Source organism: Equus przewalskii, chromosome 7, assembly GCF_037783145.1.
Source record: "Equus przewalskii isolate Varuska chromosome 7, EquPr2, whole genome shotgun sequence".
Classification (NCBI taxonomy): domain Eukaryota; kingdom Metazoa; phylum Chordata; class Mammalia; order Perissodactyla; family Equidae; genus Equus; species Equus przewalskii.
This window is the reverse complement of record NC_091837.1, coordinates 4,266,718-4,285,124: the sequence shown is the minus strand read 5'-3', so window position 1 is coordinate 4,285,124 and position 18,407 is coordinate 4,266,718. Positions and strand designations below refer to the sequence as shown.

The window sequence follows — 18,407 nt, the reverse complement described above, 5'->3', positions numbered from 1 at the left end:
CCTTCTCCGGCCCCTCCTTCTTGGGGCCTGTTTTCCCATCTATAAATTATTGTTCTGTTCAAGCTAGGGGGCTGGCCAGCCTTCTCCTTACGCCACAGTTTCCCTTTCCTCACAGGGGCTGTTCTGCCACCTTCCAGATGAATCAGCTGAGGCTCTAAGGGCTGGGGGAACTTGGTCAAGGGGAGGACCACCTGTCATAGGCTAGCAGGATATCAGAGGTCAGGCCACCAGGGAGCCGAGCCCAGGATGCTCCTTCCAAGGGTGGGGGTAGGGACCGAGAGGAGTGAAACCCAACTCCTCTCAGACTCTCCACCGCACGGTGGGGAAACTGAGGCCCAGAGTAGCACCAGCTGGCCAGGGCCACCCAGCAGCAGGCCCCCGAGGTGACAGGCTCGGCCCCACCCAGGGAAGGACTGGGACCCGGGCCCCAGCCGCCGCCGGGCCAGCCCCTCCCCGTCCACCTCCCCCACCCCGGCGGCCGCCGCCGCCGCCGCCGCCGCGGGGAGAGTGTAGAACAAAAGGCGCGGGGGCGGGGCCGGGCCGGGCGGGGCGGAGGCTATAAGGGGCGGCGGCCGGCGCGGCCCAGCAGGCCCAGCAGCCCCGGGGCGGATGGCTCGGCCCGCCGGGCTCTGCCGCGCGGCCCCGCGCGCTCTCCTGCTCCTGCTGCTGCTGCTGCTGCTGCTGCTGCTCCCGCCGCTGCTGCTGGCCCGGGCCCCCCGGCCACCGGTGAGTGCCCGCCGCCGGCCCGCTGCTCCTCCGGGGGGGCGCCGGGCACGCGGGCTGGGCCCAGTGGCCAAGCTGGACCCACGGGGGTGCCCGGGGTGCCCTGGCGCGGCCCGTTACCCGAAACGCTTTCTGGGTCCCTGCGGGCGGGATAGATAGTGAGCTTCCCGTCTTTGGAGGTGTGCAAGGGCAGCCTGCGCCGGGGCGCTCAGGCTGGTGAGGCGGGACTCTGCGCTAGACGCACGCCCCCTCCCAGCTTGGGGACGTGCTCCTCGGCGCCCCAGACAAGGCTAACCGGGTGTGTGCTGGGGGAGGTCCCAGCGGGAGTGGTTACAGGGCCGTCTCTTCATTGCAGGGACAAAGCACAGCAGGTCTCAGGCTGGTGTCAGCCTCCAGGTGTGTGGCCTCAGTGAGCTCACCTCCAGGTGTGCAGTGGGCTGGAGGATTAAGGAGGAGCTGGGGAGGGCAGGGTGCTGGGGGACATGGGGTCTGAGCCTGGAAGAGGCGCCACCCCCTGGGCACCTGTGAGCGGCAAGTTTGGGAGGCTTGGAGCCAGGACATGCTTGCGCGGCGGAGTGTAGCTCCAATGCGTGTGTGAGGGTGAGGCCAGGGTGAGAAAGGAGGGGGCGGAGAGCGCTAGTGAGACCCTCTGAGAGCAAGGGGGTGGGGAGAGAAAGGGGAGGGGAAGACTGTGTGATCTGGAGAGAAGAGAGTTGGTGTGAGAGAGCAGCAGAGTGAAGAGAGGAGGGATGTCACCGGGTGTGTGTGGACAGCCTGCATGTGCCCGCAAGGCTGCACCCTCCCCTGAGCTGGGGCTTTGAGGAACAAGTTACAGGGCACCAGGCAGAGCCCGGGCAACTGCACGCCCACAGGCTCCTGGGCGCCCGGACCCCTCGGACCCACCCCGCTGGGCCGCTGAGGCGAGCAGCCAGCTCAGGCAGGGATGGGCGTGTGAAGGGGGGTAGAGGCAGGAGTCGGGGGAGTGGTCCGCAAGGAGGGAGGTCTAACCAGGCTGGGCCCTTCTGTCCACCCGTGCCAGCTGTGCCCTGGCCTGTCTTGCCCTGCGCTTGCTATGGGAACAGGAGGGGACAGGATGGGGGAGTAGGGTGGGGGGGTGGGCACCTCCCCGCAGGCCCTGCCTCTTGCCCAGCCCCTCCTGGTCCCCTAGACCTTGGGGCAGAGTCAGGAATCCCCCTGGGTAGCTCTGGAACCCACAGGGGCGGGGGTTGGAGGGACCTACGTCTTCCCTGTGTGCCCCTTGGTGAGCCCTCTTGTGCCTCAGACCCTCACCCTCTCGTTGTGTCAGGTGGGCGGGAGAGAACGGCACCCAGGGCTGGGCTGAGGACTGAGTGCGAGGGTGTGAGGACAGGGCTCAGCAGGCACCCGGGAGACATTCCGCCACCTGGAGCTGCCCCTTTGACACTTGTACAGGGTCAGCTGGGGCCAGATCTGAGCCAGGCTGTTGTCTGTCACTCTGCAGTTATGCAGGGAGCATTTAGGGTCGCCTCCGCCATGTTTATCCCCAGGCTGCCTCCGTCAGGGCCAGGAATGCTCTGTAAATATTTATCCATCCCCGTTTGCAGCTTTCATGGTTGATGAAACCCCAAGCCCAGTGGGACAGATACTGTCTTCCCTCCTGGAGCCACCGGGGGAGGGGAGGGAAGGGGAAGATGGACCTGCCTAGCAACTGGCTGTGTGACTTGGGCAGCTTGCTTGACCTCTCTGAGCCTCAGAGGGGCTTGATGCTGCATAGAACGGCATGGTAATGCTCCCCTGTCTTCCTCACAGCCTAACCAAGTGCCCTCCCATCAGAGTCACCTCTGCTATGTCACCTCGCTATGGTCAGTTATCCCTGTTGGACCAACAGCAAACTGAAGTCCAGAGAGGGACACAACTAGCCTGGCCTTTACCCAGTGGTCCTCTAGTCTGGGGTCCTCCTTTATCTCCCCTCTACTGGGTGCCTCCCATTTTCTTGATTGGAAGGTGGTCCAGGGGCTGACTGCGAGCCTCTAGCTCAGCTGGGAGGCTGAGTCGGCCAAGAAATTCCTCGAGTATGTTTGAGGCTGTGGTTTGGTGCCTGCCCACCTCAGGGCAGGTCAAGGGAGGCTACTGGCCAAGGAGGAGGAGGGAATGCTCTGGAAGAAACACTTCTCAGGAATGTGGGTTTTGGAGCTAGGCCGAGAGCTAAAGTGGGGGGAGAGCTGTGGGTCAAGAGGAGGTCTATGCCCAGCTCTTGCCTGACTTGCTGTGTGACCCTGGGCAAAGTCCTTGACCTCTCTGGGCTCTGTTTCTTCCTCTGGGAAATGCCTGCTCCCTGACCCTGGAGGGCTGTAGGTGAGGTCATGAGCACCACCCCACCTCACTGAATCCCAGCAGCCATGAGAGGACCAGCGCACCCATCTTAGGAATCAGCCAGCTGCTCCGTGCCAGGCCTGCAGCTAGGGCATCTGGCTCCAGGCCAGAAAGGACTCGGGAAGATGAAGTGTGGGAGGTCAGTAGGGCAGAAAGCATGTGTTCCATCCTGGTAATGGGGAAACTGAGGCTAAGAGCCATAAATGATGGGCACCCAGAAAAAAGATCCCACTGGCTGGAGGCCTCAGTTGTAGCGCCTCCTGCTAACTGTTTCTCCAAGACCACTGGACATGACATGGGTGGGGAGCAGGAGGCCGCTGGCCTGCGAGGAGACCCTGCATAAGCCGTTCGTCTTCTCTGGACCTGAAAGCTCCCTCTAGCTGTGACTCCTGTTTTGAAGGAGGTCATTTAGCCCTTTGCCATGGCGCCATCCCCATTTGACAGATGGGAAAGTTGAGGCTAAGAGAGGGCAGTGACTTGCCCAGGGTCACTCGATCCAGGGTCTCCGTGGCATAGAACCAGGCCTCTGAATGTCAGCCCAGGCTCTTTCTGCTGCACTGAGTGTCCCATGACCCAGGACTCTGGGTGTGGACTTGGTGCCCTGTGGGGGCAGGAGAGGAAGGGGTGGTGTGTGAGTCCATTACTCACCCTCCCTCCATGGCTGGCCGCTCCAGGCCTCACTGTGGGGCAGGGGAAGGAGAGATTTCTGCCCATGGGCATAAACAGAGCTGGTAGGCTGGACCCAGGGCTGTTTGGGGCTCCCAGGAGACAACACAGCCCTGTCCTTCCCAGGGAGGGTCCTCGAACCCTTGCCAGGGTTGAGGAAGGAATCCTTTTATCCCGGAGGTTAGAGAGCAGTGTCGGGAGGGGCTGGGGAAGGCCCTGGTGGCTCATCACACAGACCTGGGGTCACCTCCTCAGTGTGAGCCCCTGCATATGTGAGGGCCCCACTTTGTGGGGGTGGGGTGGGGGTTCCACGAGCCCACCTGCAAAGTGCCTGGGAAGTAGGAGGTGCTCAGTAATTTCCCATTCCTTCTCTGTTGTCACCAAGGCGAGGCCCGCCGGGGTCCCTCCTCAGAGGTTTCAGGTAGGGGGTGGGCTGTGAGCACGACAGCCTGCCACCTGCGAGGTGTTCCCTGGGCAAGTTCCTTAACTTCTCCAGGCTCTGTTTCGTCTTCTGAGAAGTGGGTGGGATGAAGGTGGAGTTGGTGAGAGGTCCCATCCCGGGACTAAGAGCCTGTCTGTGGAGCTGATGGCTCCGCCACACTTATCAGCAGTGAGGCCAGGATCCGCTCGAACCCACAACCCAGTGCGGCTGGGCTCTGCCAGCTAACCAGCCGTTCAGTGAGCAGGCTCTGAGACTGGGAGAAAACTGCTAGGGCCTCACACCCCAGGTAGCTCCACAGCCCCCAGGGGTTCAGGAGCTCCACGTGTTCGGAAGACCCCTTCCTAGTGGGGGGCTCTGGAGGGTTGAGTTCTTGGTGGCTCTGGAATCAGGAGCTTGGGGGGCTGGGACACTGATCAGAACCCTGGGGCGCCTAGGTCCTGGGAGAGCCGCCAGAGGCCGAGGGTGGGGCCTGGGTGGCCCGGCTCCTGCCCCAAATATGGCTGTGGGGAGGCCACAGCCACCCAGGCCAGACAGGCCCAGACCAGACAGGCGCTGAGTCTCTCGGCAACAGCACCGCTCCGTGCCTCTCCTCCTGCTTTGCACGGTATCCCAAGCCAGGCCTTCGCCTCCGGCCTGGGGTGCCAGAGTCCTCACCTGGCCTCGCCATTCCCTTGCTAGGCGACCTCACGGGTCTCCCAACTTCTCTGAGCTTCTGCTTTTTTCATGCATGAGCACTGAGACCTCCACCCTGGGACTTGCAGAGATTGGGGATCTAAGTCAGAGTCACTGCTTGTGTCCTGGGGCTCCTGCAGGGTGGGGCTGGGCGTCTGGTAACTGTCTACTCCCCCCACCCACACACACCCACACATGGAGGGGGCGGGCAGACCTCATCTAGCCCTGCCGTGCACCCAGCTCTTGTGGGGTACGAGCGAAACTGCCCCCCAGAAATGAGTCCTGAGTTCCAGGTCCTTACTGGGGGCACGGCTGTGCTCAGGGCTTTACACTGTTGCCCTGCTTGCCCTCGGATCAGCACTGTGGGAGGTGTCATCCCCATTTGTCAGGTGAGCAAGTCCAGGCAGGGCTGCAGGGTTGCCGCCCCTCCACGCTAGGAAGTGGTGGTAGTGGTGGGTGTCGCGGGCAGGAGCCAGCTCCTGTAACTAGAGGGGTCTGGGGCAGGGACTGGGAAGAAAGGGAGGTGGAAAGGTGTTTGCTGGGGGCGTGTGGGGGGAGCAGGAGGAGCTTGCCTGGCTTTTCCTCAGCAGCGTTGTGGGGTCCATTCCTGGGTGTGTGTGGAGAGGACAGCCCGAGGCCCTCGGGGAGGGGGCGGGAGGCAGCAGGAGGCCTGGGAACCAGTCATCAGGAATCAGTCAGCCGTGCCCAAGGGCCCTGCCTGGGAGGTGGGAACGCCCTTCACTTACCCAGCGAGCCAGTGGGCTGGGGCTGAGCATGGGTGTGTTGATAGCCTACGCCCCTGGCCACAGCCACCAGTGCCGCGCCTGACCAGGCCTCACATCTTCTCTCCTGCCCAGGGCGCCCACCGCCGCCACCCACTGAGGAGGGGGCTGCAGCCCTGGCATGAAGCTCCTCCCAGCAGCCTGGCGCCTGGCCCTGCAGCCCAGGAGGTGACCCGGCCGCCTGGCGGCCCCAGCCCTCCCCGCTGTGGTGTGCCTGACCCGCCTGACGGGCCAAGTGCCCGCAACCGACAAAAGCGCTTCGTGCTGTCGGGAGGGCGCTGGGAGAAGACAGAGCTCACCTACAGGTAGGGCGAGCGCCCCGAGCGGCTCTCCATCGCTCCGGTGTCCGCGGTGCGCTGGCCGCCCTCACCCCTGCCGCCTGAGACTCACATTGGAAAGATCTCCATGGTTAACACAGCTGTGTGTCTGCAGACCCCCAAGCCTTTCAGGGACCAACACCTCAGAACCTCAACTTAGATGCACACACAGCTGATACCCCCATACCTGTGCCCTCCCACAGCAGGGGGCCGTGCCTCTGCCAGCACGTGGAGTCTCCGCACACGTCTTGTGCCCCATAGACGTGCTGGGCATGGCCTTCAGCCACCCAGGCAGCCTCTATGGGGACCTGAGGGTCAGGCTGTGGGTTCCATGGCGAATGAGGCAGACACGGCCCGTCCTCTCAGGGTGCTAGGGCACTAGGCACATCACTGTCCAGATCTACTGGGACAGCTCGGGCTCTGTGCAGGGGGAAGCCGTGATGAGAGGCCCTGGGAGGGATGCAGATGCTGGGGCTTACACATCCTGCAGGCAGGCTCTCGGCCTGGGAGAGGAGGCACGTGAAGACAGGGCATTAAAACTGAGACTGCTGGGGTCTCAGAAATGTCCTGGGTGGGGAACTGGGAACCCAGAGGGGGCAGGTCAAGGGGCTAAGGTCTCCCCACAGTGAGTGGTACAGTCAGGTCTAGAAGGCGGGTCTTGGGGCTCTTGGTCCTGTGTCCTTTCCGCCGAATGCAGACACCTGTGTGCACCTAAGGACACACAAACCACCCAAAGATGTGCCCATGTGGCAGAGGGCCCATGCACCCTACCTGAGGCCCAGAGCACACCTGGCCCATGTCTGGTGTGCGTGCACTCCCACTGAGCATCCAGGGGCCACTCCTGGCCATCAGGGGCGGACCTTGTCCTGAGCGAGGCCCAGGCCCTTCCTCCTCCCCCAGGATCCTCCGGTTCCCATGGCAGCTGGTGCGGGAGCAGGTGCGGCAGACGGTGGCAGAGGCCCTACAGGTGTGGAGCGAGGTGACGCCACTCACCTTCACTGAAGTGCACGAGGGCCATGCTGACATCACGATCGACTTCACCAGGTGAACTGGTTGCCTGGGACCCTTTGGGAATAAGCCCCACCTGTCAGCAGCCACTGACTCTGCCCCACCCACCCCAGGTACTGGCATGGGGACAATCTGCCATTTGATGGACCTGGGGGCATCCTGGCCCATGCCTTCTTCCCCAAGACCCACCGAGAAGGGGATGTCCACTTTGACTATGATGAGACCTGGACTATTGGGGACAACCAGGGTATGAGCTGGGGACCCATGTTCCAGATAGGACAACTGAAGAGCATAGAGAATGGGGACTTGCCAGGTCCCTGAGCTGGGGTCTGGAGCCCGGGGTCTTGCTGCAGGAGGTTTGGGGATTGCTGGGCTATTTCCCCTTTCCAGGAACAGACCTCCTGCAGGTGGCAGCCCACGAATTTGGCCACGTGCTTGGGCTGCAGCACACGACGGCTGCTAAGGCCCTTATGTCCCCTTTCTACACCTTCCGCTACCCGCTGAGCCTCAGCCCAGATGACCGCAGGGGCATCCAGCACCTATATGGCCGGCCTCGGCCAGCCCCCACCTCCAGGCCCCCGGCCCTGGGCCCCCAGGCTGGGGTGGACACCAACGAGATTGCACCACTGGAGGTGAGGCGCAGGAGGGTGGGAAGACCGGAGGTGAGGCCCTGCACCCAGCTCCACTGCTCCACTAGCCTCTGTGGCTCCAACGTGGGCTCTTTCCTGGCCCTTCTCTCCCACCCCAGCCGGAAGCCCCACCAGATGCATGCGACGTCTCCTTTGACGCGGTCTCCACCATCCGTGGCGAGCTCTTCTTCTTCAAGGCAGGCTTTGTGTGGCGGCTGCGTGGGGGCCGGCTGCAGCCTGGCTACCCTGCACTGGCCTCTCGCCACTGGCAGGGACTGCCCAGCCCTGTGGATGCAGCCTTCGAGGATGCTCAGGGCCACATCTGGTTCTTCCAAGGTGAGTGGGGGCTGGGTGTCACACCCAGGAGACTTCTGGGAGCCAGGAATGTTATGGCCAAGGGGAGGGACAGACAGACATGATGGGCAGACGGAGGGTGCCCTGAAGCCTTGGGGCCAAGGGAGAGCATGGCTCACTGCTCTGGGCACAGCTGGGAGGCTCCCGGAGGCGGTGGTTCTTGAGTTGGGAGCAGGCTAGACGGTATTGCACAGGGGTCTGTGGATTGGCGCAGTCAGCCCGTGAGCCACCCACTGGAGCAGGAGTGATTATGACCCCTGGTCAGAGATGGAGGTCTGGGGCTCAGGTAGGGAAGTGACTCACCTGAGGGCACAGCTTGGAAAAGGCAGAACTAGGATGTGGCCTAGAGCCTGTTCTGTTAACTTTCAGCTGTCAGACGAGAGCCTGGAGCATTCGAGGTGGCAGGGACTTCATAAACAAAGGCCCCGCTGGGGTGCTCAGCAAGCACTTGTCATGGGCAGCCACATGCCAGGGGAAGGAGCGGGAGGCCAGGCGGCCTCTCTGCTGCTTAGACTACCCTTTTCCACGGGGCACCTCTCAGCGCCTGCGCCTGTCCTGCTGGCTCCAGCTTCCGTCTGGGGGTGCTGAGCAGGCGTTCCTGGCCTCTGTTTTACAGACAGGGAACGGAGGCTGGGAGAGTCTGTGGCGGTGGTGGCGGCTGGGCAGGCCTGTGGTGGCTGGCCATGGCAGTTGCGCAGCTCCGTTGCAGCCTCCCCCCTCTGGCAGGTGCTCAGTACTGGGTGTACGACGGCGAGAAGCCAGTCCTGGGTCCCGCACCCCTCTCGGAGCTGGGCCTGCTGGGGGCCCCAGTCCACGCCGCCTTGGTCTGGGGCCCCGAGAAGAACAAGATCTACTTCTTCTGTGGCGGAGACTACTGGCGCTTCCACCCCAGCACGCGCCGTGTGGACAGTCCCGTGCCCCGCCGGGTCACTGACTGGCGAGGGGTGCCGTCTGAGATCGATGCCGCCTTCCAGGATGCTGACGGTGTGTGGAGGGTGGCTTGGCTGGCGGCAGTGGTGCAGCAGCCGCATCTCCCTCTGGTGGTGGCTAGGCATCAGCTCCTCACCCCAGGTGCTTTGTCCAGTGCCTTCCCCGAGCCCCGCCAGGGCAGTGCCATATCCCCATGTTGCAGATGAGGACATCAGGGCCAGAGAGGTGCAAGGACTTGCCCAGGGCCTCGGCCATAGCTGGTAAACTGATAACCGCCGCACACTGAGGACCCCAGACGCAGTGCCAAGCTCCTTACACGTCTCAGGCAATTTTCAGATGTAGCACTTCTTACAAATCCAGTTTCCACAGGAGCAGAGGTTCAGGCAATGAGTCCCTCACCAGGGCCATCCAGGTGGATGGTGGGGAGCCAGGCCCCCAACCTAGGCAGGCCCTGCTCCTAACCACTGAACCTCCTGGCCTCCTGTTATCTCAAAGGACTAGACTGGGGTCTCACAGTCCAGTGCTCTCTCCTGTCCCCCATCCCTGCTTTGTTTCTGTGCTCTCCCACATCAGAGCCCACTGGGAGAGCTGTCCTGTGGTGGCCTCAGGCTCTGAAGCTCCAGGTTGCCCTTATCATCCACCTTGACTTAAGAGGCCCATCTGTGGCTGGTGGGTGCAGGAGTAGAGTGACTTGGAGGAGAGGTGGTGAGGAGAGCAGGACTTGCTTTCCCGAGAGGTAGGAGCGGGGCCTCTGAGGCTGCCAGCATCTGTCAGGCTGGGTGGTAGCTCAGACGACTCTGGGGCAGGTAGACAGGGCTCCCTGAGGGAAGGGAGGTTCTAGAAGGGCCGGCCTGGGGCCTGCACTTTTCAAGGAACTTAGCAGTGGCCAAGGCCTGCCTACCTGGTTCTCCCCCTGTGCCCGTCCCTGGGCACAGCCTGAGGGGAGGTGCGGGGCCCAGTGTGCAGTCGCCCAGGCCTGACTCTCCTCTCTCCTCAGGCTACGCCTACTTCCTGCGTGGCCGCCTCTACTGGAAGTTTGACCCTGTGAAGGTGAAGGCCCTGGAGGGCTTCCCTCGCCTTGTGGGACCCGACTTCTTCGGCTGTACAGAAGCTGCCAACACTTTCCGCTAACCAGCTGGGATGCCCTCAGGGCCCCTGACCCCTGCCAGGCCACTGACATCGGCTAGATACCTGTGGCCATCTTTGTGCCCGTGGGCCCCAGGCACGGGACAGAGCCCATGTCTCCTCAGGGGGCTGAGGAGGGGTGCTGCCACCATGACAACTGCAGGGGGGCCATGCGGGTCGTGGTCACCTGCCAGCGACTGTCTCATACTGGGAAGGAGGCTCTGGCGTTAATTAAGGGTGAGGGTGGTTCAGGTCAGCTCCACCCCACCTCATGCGGGTCATGGTCAAACCCAGCCACCCTCAATCTTCATCCCTGTCCCTCAGGGTAGGACCTCAGCAGGGCTGGGGGAGCTGGAGCCCTCACTGGTTGGTGATTCTGGAGATCTGTTCCCCAGGTTCCAGGCCAAAAGGTCCACAACCAGCTGGGGAGTGAGGGTGCTTCCTGCTGGAGCCCCCAAGCCCTGGAGGCCCCAGCATACCTCAAACCTCATCCCAGCACTGGGACCCTCCAGAACCATGTAAATGTGTGTATAGTGTGTACAAAGTCTTTTTTTAAAAAACTAAGGACTGTTATTAAACACGGTCATTTTCTATCTGCTTGCCTGGGGTCTCTCTGTGACATTGAGGCCAGGATGGGGAAAGGGATGGGCCAGGCAGGTGGGAGGCCTGGCTTGGGACCTACTCTGTCCTGGGAGCCAGGGTCACAGCCCACCCCACCCCCAAGCCTCTGGTCCTTGGGGCTGGACACAATGCTTGGGGCTCCTCCCGCTCCATTCCTCCATCACGTCTCACCGGATGCCTGTAGTGGCTTTGAAATTGGCTGCCCACTTCCCCACTTGCCCCTCAGATCCTCCTCCACTAAGTGGTCATTTCATCCTATCACACCTCATCCCAGCCACCATCCTGAAATACCGTTGCCCACGGCTGTTGGGACACAGAGCAAAACTCATGGTTGCCACGGCCAACCCTTCCTAACTCTGGAGTGTCTCCTTGCGCGCCGCCCAGCCCAGCATGTATCTTCTTCACAGTGGCACCTCTCACAGCTGCAATTCTATTAGACTGGAACCATATGAACTTGTCAGCAGGGGGCGGTTTCTGACCTGCTGCCCTGCTCACCTGGATACATGGATCACGGTGCTCTGATGCTTTGTTAGCATGGGTCACCGCTCCAGGCTCTAAGCGCCTGGGGCAGGGCTGGCCAGTGTCACCGCACAGCTGGGTTGTAGGCACAAAGCACAGTTAGGGCAGGAATGAAGTTCCCTCCCCTCCAGCACTCATCTGGTGCACCAGCCAGACCAAATACTACCTGGGCCTTGGAATCCTGCCAAGCCCACGCAGTGTCATCATCCCGCCCATCCCCACAGCCGCAGGAACAGCTGTGAGCTCGGAACTGCGGTATCGGTTCGGCTCCTAGGAGCCCTCTCATCTACTCAGCTGCACTGCCTTCCTGGGTGGGGAAACTGAGGCAAGGATGGCTCGGGCCTGCCGGGGCCTTCAGGCCTCATTTCATTCCTCTTCCACTGGGCTGACTGCCAGTCCCAGCTGTGAGCCTGCGAAAGCCACCGCCTGAGTCAGGGCCTCGGTTACTATTCCTGTCCGTGAGAAGTTTTCCTCGGTACCTCCACTTGGGAGGCTGCCTGAGAAGAGATACGGGTCCTGGCTCCTTTAAGGGGCCCGCGGGCGCGCGCCCCGGTCTTTTGTTTGGGCTGCGGCGGCGCGCGCGTCAGCGTCAACGCCCGCGCGTGCGCACCGAGGGCGGCCTGTTCGTCGTCGGTGTCTGAAGCTGAGGAGCTCGGCGGTGGCGCGAGCCCCCGGCCTGGCCTGTCCTTTGCCTCCCGGCGTCCGCTCCCCTCGGCTCGGGGCGCCCTCTCGATCTCGCAGCCCGGCCTCGGCCCCCTGCCTCGCCGCCGCAATGATGATGATGGCGCTGAGCAAGACCTTCGGGCAGAAGCCCGTCAAGTTCCAGCTGGAGGACGACGGCGAGTTCTACATGATCGGCTCTGAGGTAGCCGCGGCGCCTCCTCGCGCTTCTCGGCCCCAGGCCGGCGGGAGCCTCGGGGCGGGCCTGCGCGCCGGGAACGCGCGTCTCCATTCATCGCGGCGGGAGGGCGCGCGCACGCGGACGCTGGGGGCGTGGCCTGGCGGGGGCGTGGTCGGCGGGCCCCGCCCCGCGCCCTCGGCGCTCGTGGTTTGCTTACCCCTGTCGCGGGGGTGGGGATACGCCCCGCTGCCGGGACCCGGGCTCCCCGGGGGCGGTGGTTCCCGCTGAGTTGGTACAGCTCGGGTTAGCCCCTGGGCGCTTCTGGGGGGCATGTTGGGAATCTCACACGCGCCCCTCCTCCATTGCTACCTCTGGGACCCTGAAATCGCGGGCTGGGAACGTAGGCTTAGTGAGGGCTCCTCTCACGTGTTATTGCCTTTGAGGTGGATTTTGAGGAAAGTGTTCTGACCTTTCTTTAGCGGTGAGGAAACAGGTCGGGAGGAGGATGCTTGCTTTTGGTTTGATAAGGCCCCAGGCCGTGAGGCAGCTCTATCAGCAATTCCGGAGCAGTTGCCACTTTGGATATCTTGAACTTAGAATTACTAGGAGGGAAAGATCCTGAAGATCTTTAAACTTTAACTGGAAGTCACAGCACTTGGTTGAATCAGCTGAACGACTGGCTTTAGGAACACCGTACAACTCGTCCTTCACTGGGAGTTTGTACTCAGTATATTAAGTTTTTCCAGATTGCCTCAAACTAGCCCTTTCTGGTCTAAGGGGAGCCCTCAGATAGTGCATATTCTTTAAGAAAAAAAAACGTGCCAGTACAATTCAGATGTGTGTGTCTCGCGTGAGGAGAAGAGTGGATCCTGGAGAGCTACAGCAGGTACAGCCTGCCAGGGCGCCTCTCCCTGTGGCAGTTGTCAGTATCAGACACCAGCATCTAATTACTGTTTTTACAGTTCCTGGTTCTTTCTTCACAGTCGAACATAATGTGAGTGAATTAAGCCCTGTGATGGTCACACTGAGCTGTGCTGGGTCCTGTGCTGGGGCAATGGAGCCAGTGCCTGTCCATCGCCATAGCTCAGATGGTCCTCACTGGCTGGTGGGCACCTGCCTAAATGCAGGATAGGAGTGTCAGTTTGTGATATTGGGCAGCTTGTTTAAAGAAACCTTTACCTGATCTAGTGGGCAGGAAGAGCAGCCAGATTGGCCTTGACTCAGTGGGAGGCACTTTTGAAAAGTAAGCTTTCATTGATTAGGCAGAGCAAATGGAGAAGCAGCCCGTGGCCATATGGGAAGGACGTTGGGAGGCCTGCTTCCAGCCTGCTTTGCGTCCGAGTCATTTGTTCACGTGTATAATGAGATGTTTAGATTGAATGGTCTCTAAGATCTTCCCTATAACACATTTTAGTTTCTAGAAAGCTAACTACAGTCTTCTCTTTCAGCCCTCCTGAGGAGAACAGTTGTCCTGAGCCCCAGTCTGTAGAGATCCAGAGGAGAGAGGGGAGAGGTGGTTTGCTCTCTCAGGCCTGGCTTAACAAACGTCAGACGTTTGGAGGTCTGGGAAGGGTTCAGGATCAGAGTGCTGTCTGTGTTATCCAGGAGCTCCTGTGACAGCATTGGGTGTGTGGCCACCAGGCCCCTTCCCCTTGGAAAACAAGCACCGTATTCAGAGAGGTGGGCCGGCAGTAGCAACACACTCAGCGCCCCCGTGCCACATCTGCACAGTGGCCTTGGGAGGGTGTCTGCAGTCATGGGGAATGTGTGTCACTCTTCTCTGCCATCTGCAGGCAGCTATATTCCCCAAGCCAGAGTCACAGAGGTGAGAGAACGTGAAGAAATGCCCGGGTCCACCCCTTCATTCTACATTTGGGAAACCTGAGTCCAGAGAGGGCCAAGGCTGGTTCTGGGAAAACCCAGGAAGGCAAGCCCCGGTCTCCTAAGTTCCAAAGGATTCTAGGGAAGGGCCTAGGAGCCCTGGAGCCCTGTGGGACCTACAAGGTAGTAGTGGGGGCGATATTGTCAGTGTCTTTGCGGAAACCTAAGAGAAACGATACATTTGCTTTTGGATGGTAATGACACTCAAGCCAAATAATGTGCAGGTGTCTGTGCCTGTTGTGTGGAGCACGAGTCACTGGCTGTGGCCACCTTTTGTCACACTGTTCAGCAGTTCTGGTTGCCAATATAAATCTTGGATTCATGAAAAATGGAGAAATATTTTTATTTAATAAATATACTATGCTGACTAGGTAAATGGGAAGATAACAGAAGTGGTCCTTCGTGGGGTGAAGTTCGGAGTTGCTGAACATTTGACAGATGAGTAAGGAGACCCAGAAAAGGAAAGTGATTCGCAGTCACAGGTGGAGCCAGCACCTGGCACCCAGTCCGCTGGCTGTCCCTGCCATGCGACTTAAGTGGGCATTTTAAAAAAGTCTGTGAAACAATGGGATTTCTTTATAAAAACTTTAGGATTAGATTTCTTTTCATTAAGGAAGTCATACTTTATTTGGTGCAAGCAAACTGAAGCTGTTGTTTGGGCCAGTAGTGATTTATGTAGCAAGCTGGTGATTGCTGATAATGCTTTTTAAACTCTGGAAAATTCCTTTGGTATCCCTGGTTTGAGTTTTGTTACTAAACAAAGCAACAGGGGCCATGGGGGAAATTATTCTGCATCTGTTTAAAATTAAAAGACCTTTCTGGTGTTTATTACATTGTAAAAATATCAAAGTCTTGTTCTTAAGAAAAAAGAAAGTCAAGGAGGCCTTACATTTCTAGAAAGTGCCAGAAATCACAGTGCCAAAATCAAAATCCTGGGGAGCTTCTCGGTGAGCTCTGGGGGCTTCTTGGTCAGCCCTGGGGGCCTGCCTCCTGAGCGTCTTGTCGTGTAATCAGGATGTGGATGTTATTAGCCCTGCCTGGAGGGGCAGATGCGGGCCAGATGTGCACTGCTCTTGAACTCTTGATGTCAGCAGAATGTGTTTTTATCGCTGTCTGTGAAAGCCTGGCGCCTGGGGGCCAACTCGAGGCTTGTTTTTCCATCACTTGATCTGGCAGACCTCTGCACCAGGACCCTCCCCTTCCGCCTTGAGATGTGACCCTCATAATGAGCCTTCTTGCTTTACTCATAGGTGGGAAACTACCTCCGTATGTTCCGAGGTTCTCTGTACAAGAGATACCCCTCACTCTGGAGGCGACTAGCCACTGTGGAGGAGAGGAAGAAAATAGTTGCATCGTCACATGGTAAAAAAACAAAACCTAACACTAAGGGTGCGTCTCACGAGGGTTTGTAAACCTGTTTCAAAACCACTCGCTTATGTCATGAAGATAAAACGTTTTCACTCCAGAGTGTCTTCACTGCAGCCCTGACCTTAGGGAGGCAGAGAGCATCCTGGGGGCGGGCTGGCCCCGGAGCATGCGTGCAGCGAGAGAGAAATCGGCCCCAGGGAGCCTTTGACAATATGTTTGTCATGTGTTTTCAGTGGGGACAGTTGGGTGGCGGGGACGGAGCTGTGACAGTAGCAGGTGCTGTGAAGACATGTTGGTCTCAAAACGTTTTAGGAATGCTGTGATGCTCTGCCATCTGCCGTGGGCGTGTCGCCGTAGTCACCCTCCATGTAGCCCGAGCGGCGGGTGGTGGCCCCAGCTCCCACTCCCGTCTGGGGCTTTCACCGCTTTGCTTCCCTGAGCACCTCCATCCTGTTCATTCTGGCAGCCAGTGTGCTCGAGCTCATGTGCATGTGGCTGCTCATCGTGCCTGCGGTGTCCCTGGGGCTCGTCGGGGAGCCGCCGACGCTGGAGAAGCTCGTGTGCTCCAGTGTGGCAGCTCTGTGCAGGGTGCAGGATGCTCTTCGGACACTGAGGCTCCATTGGGAGGGTTTCCCGGTACCTTTGGGTTTGGACACAGCGCAACGTTTGGCAGGTGGCGAAACTGCTTCCCACTTGCAATGGTGCCTTGTAGACAGCTGCCCGGGCCTGGGTGAGACCCACCCTGAAGCCCTGTGCGCGTGTGCGTGTGTGTGCTTTGCAGTCTGTCCTGTCTGGTGGTGTCTGTAGGTGCTGCTATGAAATTGTCCACTGTGGGCACAGTAGTGTTCTTTTAATGCAGGAGCCAGAGCTTCTTTTTTATCTGCTGCTGTAACATTTCCACTCACTTGCTTAAAGAGTCTCCTTTTTGTCTTCCCTCCGGCCCAGTGGAGTGCTAGTCACTAACGCAGTGAGTTCCAGCTTCGCTTTCCCCTCTGCAAGCCGCCAGTGAACTCTCAGTGACGCTCCCGCCTCACGCTGTGGAGCCACCTTCCCCCTAACTGATTTGTTTCTCCAGGAGAAGCCAGGCTGGACCTGCAGACAGGTAGCAGCTCTTGCCCGAGGTTCCCTAGAAGAGCTGTGGGTCGAGTTGCCCAGAATCTGTCCTGCTTCCCAGACAGCAAGTGTCGCCTGGCGCAGAGCCAGGAGTTCATGTTCCGTGTGAAGCAGCTTTTTCCAACTCTCTGGGCTCTTGTTTTAAAAGACAAGTAGTTGCCATCTTTCATTCCATCTCTCCACTTTGCTTCATGTCATGGATTGCAGTGGTGTCAGACCTCTTCCCACGGGGGTGTTACTCTAGAGCCTTCCTGCTCTCCTGAGAGGCCCTATTGGCTGTGCTGTGCTGTAGCTGCTGCTGCCGCCCTGTGCACTTGCTCTGTGCCCGGAGCCCGTGCTCCTGGGACAGATTTGTCCAAGGAAATCCTCAGGGTGTGTTTCCCCAGTAGGACCTTTAAACCAAGCGCTCAGTCCAGATTGCCCTGTTGGAAGAGGCCAGCATTGAGCTGTAGTGAGGTTGACACCTGCTTTCCCACCTCAGCATGTGAGGACCTCGATGCGCTGCATCTACTGGCTGCTGCTGCCCGCTGCCCCACCAGCAGGGTGACCGCAGCAGCATCTCTGCTTACAGATCATGGGTACACGACCCTGGCCACCAGCGTGACTCTGTTAAAAGCCTCAGAGGTGGAAGAGATTCTGGATGGCAACGATGAGAAGTACAAGGCGGTGTCCATCAGCACGGAGCCCCCCACCTACCTCAGGTAACACAGGGCCAGGGTGAGCTCTGGGGCACCCACAGGTATTTTCCTCATACTCCAGGTCTGGTTGGGGAAAAGTTGAACCGAAGTACTTTTAAACACTTTACCCACTGTGCTTACAAATCATCTAAGCCAGCTTCCTAAGTTTCTTGTGTATCTTTGGAATTTCTAAGAAACATAAGCCAGGTCCTGGCTTGTGGAGAGTTGTTAGGAATGTTTTGAAAGTGGGACTAATGTGTCAGAAAAATTAGTGGCCCAGATAAACTCAGAAGAGAAACAAACAATAGATTTGAATGTATAAACCTAGAACCTTTAAAAGAGTATTTACAGTAATTAAATTTAATTACAGTAATTAATTTAATTACAATAATTAAATAGGTAAGTAATTGCGAAGTTGCTGTGTCGTAGAAAGAGTCTGTTCATTCAGATTTAGAAGAAAAATTTGGATACTCCAATAAATAGATGAGTAAAGGGTGGGTGGTCCACACTGAAAGTACAAGGAGTGAACACACTACAGGGAACAATGTTTGTCCTTATGAGTGATTTGAAAAATTCAAAGTAAAAAAATAAATAATTAACGTCATGGAGAATTGAGCAAGGAGCAACAAAGCTGGCATGCTCACGCACACTCCATGGGCAGGGTCTTTTTGTAAAGCAGTATGAGCTCAAATATTTTTTTTTTGTTCTCTGGGCCGTTAATTTCACCCCTGGGAATTTGTCCCAGAAAAATAATTTAAAAGAACAATAACAAGAAATGTTATATGTACAGAGATGCTCTTGATAGCTTTGTGAATAATAATGGGAAATATGGAGCCACTTGAGTGTGTCCGGCCTTAGGGAAAGACTGAGTGAGTGAAGACGCAGCCGCCTGAATAGACCAGGCCGTCCCCCCATACGGCATAGTTAAGTGGACTCTCAGCAACCCGAAACACGGTTCATGTGAGTGCGATGTGCGGCATACCCCCGTTATGCTTTCAGCTCTTAAGAAAATATACGTTTATATGCACAAACCCTGGGAGCACTAAGGAGGAAAAAAAGAGGGTTATTGTTCAGAGTGATGTGGTTATGGAAAATCGTTTCTTTCCAGATGTTGTTTTTAGAATTGCCCCCCAGAAAAAGGTGGCACCCATCCAACCTGGCCAGTGTTACAGATGTGTGCTCTGCAGATTTCCTTCTCCCTGAGGGATGTGGTAAGAATAGAAGGATGGCTAGACTTCACCAGGGAAGTCACAGAAGGAAATTGTGTACATATGGATGGGACTTTCAAGTCTGCACACACCAGCCAAGAACCTCTTCTGGGGCAGTAAACACTTTCTTGATGATTGTGTCATATGAGGAACAGCTGAGGGAGTGGGAGCCTGTTACC

At 58.4% G+C, this 18,407-nt stretch overlaps 2 protein-coding genes across 6 annotated transcripts in view; both read left to right on the top strand.

Annotated features, from left to right (window-relative positions):
- The first annotated feature begins 547 nt into the window (after window positions 1-547).
- MMP11 (matrix metallopeptidase 11) lies at window positions 548-10,593 on the top strand. Of its 4 annotated transcripts, none has more exons than XM_070626871.1 (8): window positions 548-726; window positions 5,713-5,942; window positions 6,855-6,998; window positions 7,076-7,209; window positions 7,353-7,594; window positions 7,711-7,927; window positions 8,672-8,929; window positions 9,873-10,593. In XM_070626871.1, the coding sequence occupies exons 1-8, from the start codon at window positions 610-612 to the stop codon at window positions 10,004-10,006; spliced, it is 1,476 nt and encodes a 491-aa protein (XP_070482972.1). In that variant the 5' UTR covers window positions 548-609; the 3' UTR covers window positions 10,007-10,593. The 4 variants fall into 4 exon arrangements, 3 of the variants coding, with proteins under 3 accessions (XP_070482972.1, XP_070482971.1, XP_070482970.1); XM_070626870.1 differs by having other exon boundaries at window positions 8,562-8,929; XR_011541762.1 differs by having other exon boundaries at window positions 552-726; window positions 7,353-7,927; window positions 8,562-8,929.
- Window positions 10,594-11,334: 741 nt separating this feature from the next.
- The window catches only part of SMARCB1 (SWI/SNF related BAF chromatin remodeling complex subunit B1), a 33,257-nt gene continuing 26,184 nt past the window's right edge, over window positions 11,335-18,407 (top strand). The window contains exons 1-3 of one of the 2 annotated variants that reach the window (XM_070626874.1): window positions 11,335-12,005; window positions 15,113-15,224; window positions 16,915-17,044. In XM_070626874.1, the coding sequence (XP_070482975.1) occupies window positions 11,913-12,005; window positions 15,113-15,224; window positions 16,915-17,044 (335 nt within the window). In that variant the 5' untranslated portion in view covers window positions 11,335-11,912. Of the gene's footprint in view, window positions 12,006-15,112; window positions 15,252-16,914; window positions 17,045-18,407 lie in introns of both variants that reach the window. The other variant, XM_070626873.1, reaches the window with a different exon arrangement.